The following is a 1,756-nucleotide window of genomic DNA, read 5'->3' as shown; positions in this document are numbered from 1 at the left end:
CAACCGAAAAATAACAGGCACATTTGTCGGCCATCCACCAGCAACGGCACCGCCATTCAATGTGGTTAAATCATGTCCTTTTCCACATGTATCTCGAGTTCTTGCCACTAGTTTCGCTACTTGGAAAGCGAGGTATTTCACATATTCCCCCAATTCCATTCACTTGCAATGATCTAGCTACGATAGTACCTGCAAGCGTGTCGAGTTTACTGACAACTTGTTTACATTTTCTAGTCACTTTGCAGCCAACCCGTTCGCTGGTGCGTGGCGGGTATATACATCCTGGGAATACCACTGCTGACACCGTATCTCCCTCACGCTTCATGCTGCCTCGAGGGGACGACTGGAGAGACATCCGGGCCAACCTTAACACGTACGTATCTGTCTCACCGTGCCGGCCGTACATACAGGGATTCAAATACATAGATGGTTCCTGAACACGGTCATCCCCAACACGACCGTGGAGGATATCTATGGTGAATTTCACCTCCGCGTTGACGCTTATCTCGCACACTAATAACCAGACGATGATTAGACCGAGCCAAGTCGAATTCGGTGCATGTATTTTCCGAGATCATCATTGTCGACCGATGGACTGCACACCGAGTCCCAGGGAGTGAAGCGCAGGTGTGGAACAAGATGACCGCCGGTGCGCTTGCCCGTTCCTCTATGCTCGCGCCGTGAATGAAGGTCGTTTGTAGATATCATGGCCTCCCCAGCGCCTTTCGACTGGTGGTCGCCTCTCCGACACTCGCTGATGCAAAGGATCGGCATCGAAGGCAATGCGCGGAGCAGACCCGTCATCACCTACATCGATCGGTGCGTTGCTCTCCCTCGCGGGGATCGACGGTCCTCACCCCTCGCAGGCAGGCCACGGGGCGGAAGCTCGTCCAAGAAGACCACGACGCCTTTGTCACGGCGCTCGCCAAGTTCGGCGAGAACCACGACGTCGAGATCAACTCCGTGCAGATGGAGCACCTCTCCAAGGCGGAGCAATTCGACATCGGCACACGGACGGATGTAAGCGCCGCCCTCCTCCGCTGCACTGTGCTTGACATGACTACCGGGCAGATTATGGTGGGCGTGCATGGGAACGGGCTGTCGCACCAGATGTGGATGAAGGCGGGTGGGACGGTGCTGGAATGTGCGTATGGACGATTCATGCGAGGATCGGATGCTGACTGTCGGACAGTCTACGATACAGGCGGTTTTATGCGTGAGTTGTCGGCTTTTGTCGTCTCGTCGTCTCGTTGATATTTTGTGACCACAGGGGATTATCAACTGGTGCGTTGGCTGGCGGTTCTGATGGCCTCGTTTGACGTCTCTACAGCTGGCGGAAGCGATGCACCACACTCACTACGTTATCTGGAACGACACTATCCACGATAAATGGCGGGAGAACAAGAGTGCGCGCTCCTGTGCGACCCGGGGGTTTCACTGACTGGATTGTTTGACAGAAACATTGATGACGAAGAACTTCAACAACGTGCATTTGCACACGCCATTCGTGATCGAGTTGCTAGATTCTTTGGTCAAACAGATGAGGGGCTGAGTGTTATTGACTACGAGACTACCATAGATGGCAATGGATGAGCTATTTTTGACCGTGGGAACGAAAACCACTGAAGGCGAAGCGCCCGTTTCCTGGCCTCAATTGGCGATAGTTTCCCCTTATGCGGCGTGTTCAGTGTACCGAGCGAGCGGGTGGGGCCTTCAAGCACCTTGCACCAGTTTCCTGGCCCCAAACGGCGATAGT

General features: G+C 54.0%; 1 protein-coding gene across 1 annotated transcript; it reads left to right on the top strand.

Moving 5' to 3' along the window:
* Positions 1-323: 323 nt before the first annotated feature.
* Positions 324-1,552, top strand: PC9H_002173 (uncharacterized protein; the record flags this gene model as incomplete). Its single annotated transcript, XM_036771815.1, has 10 exons — positions 324-373; positions 427-476; positions 536-649; positions 702-819; positions 867-1,020; positions 1,072-1,144; positions 1,193-1,216; positions 1,271-1,284; positions 1,331-1,406; positions 1,458-1,552. The coding sequence occupies 10 exons, from the start codon at positions 324-326 to the stop codon at positions 1,550-1,552; spliced, it is 768 nt and encodes a 255-aa protein (XP_036626436.1).
* Positions 1,553-1,756: the final 204 nt, after the last annotated feature.

The sequence above is a fragment of the Pleurotus ostreatus genome (genome assembly GCF_014466165.1).
Source record: "Pleurotus ostreatus strain PC9 chromosome Unknown scaffold_10, whole genome shotgun sequence".
NCBI lineage: Eukaryota > Fungi > Basidiomycota > Agaricomycetes > Agaricales > Pleurotaceae > Pleurotus > Pleurotus ostreatus.
The sequence above is the reverse complement of the archived record's forward strand: the minus strand, read 5'-3'. Positions and strand labels throughout refer to the sequence as shown.